Source organism: Eurypyga helias, unplaced genomic scaffold (genome assembly GCF_000690775.1).
Source record: "Eurypyga helias isolate BGI_N326 unplaced genomic scaffold, ASM69077v1 scaffold38891, whole genome shotgun sequence".
NCBI lineage: Eukaryota > Metazoa > Chordata > Aves > Eurypygiformes > Eurypygidae > Eurypyga > Eurypyga helias.
The window spans coordinates 5435-6047 of record NW_010229559.1 but is presented as its reverse complement, the minus strand read 5'-3'; the positions used below and the strand labels follow the sequence as shown (position 1 = coordinate 6047).

General features: G+C 61.2%; 1 protein-coding gene across 1 annotated transcript in view; it reads left to right on the top strand.

The window, feature by feature from the left end:
- PRNP (prion protein) overlaps nucleotides 1–399 on the top strand; it is a gene marked incomplete at its 5' end in the record, with an annotated part of 645 nt that extends 246 nt beyond the window's left edge. Inside the window, one exon of the mRNA XM_010160457.1 lies at nucleotides 1–399. This exon is cut by the window's left edge and continues 246 nt beyond it. Coding sequence (XP_010158759.1) covers nucleotides 1–399 — 399 coding nt within the window.
- Between the last annotated feature and the right edge of the window lie 214 nt (nucleotides 400–613).

The following is a 613-nucleotide window of genomic DNA, read 5'->3' as shown; positions in this document are numbered from 1 at the left end:
GGCTACGCCATGGGACGCGTCATGTCGGGGATGCACTATCAGTTCGACAGCCCCGACGAGTACCGGTGGTGGAATGCAAACGCGGCACGGTACCCCAACCAGGTGTACTACCGGGATTACAGCAGCCCCGTCTCGCAGGACGTCTTCGTCGCCGACTGCTTTAACATCACGGTGACCGAACACAACATTGGACCCGCCGCCAAGAAGAATGTGTCGGAGGCTGGCGCGACGATGAACCAAACGGATACAGAGATGGAGACCAAGGTGGTGACGAAGGTGATCCGGGAGATGTGCATCCAGCAGTACCGCGAGTACCGCCTGGCCTCCGGCATCCGGCTGCACCTCGCCAACGCCTCCCTCACCGCCCTCCTCCTCTTCACCCTCTTAGTCATGCCCTGATGCGCCCTGGATCCCACGGCTTTGAGATGTCACCCGTGTCCCCGTGGGGAGCCCACCAACCCTCCTGTTCTTGCTTGCGGTCGTCTTTGGTGAAGAGCCCTTGGGGCGCACAGGTGCCGACGCTCCCCATCACCTCCCCGGAGGCTCCAGTTTAGGCAACCGGATGAAAATTTCCGTCTTCACCCCAAACGCGTCCCTGTCATGGCAGGACAGT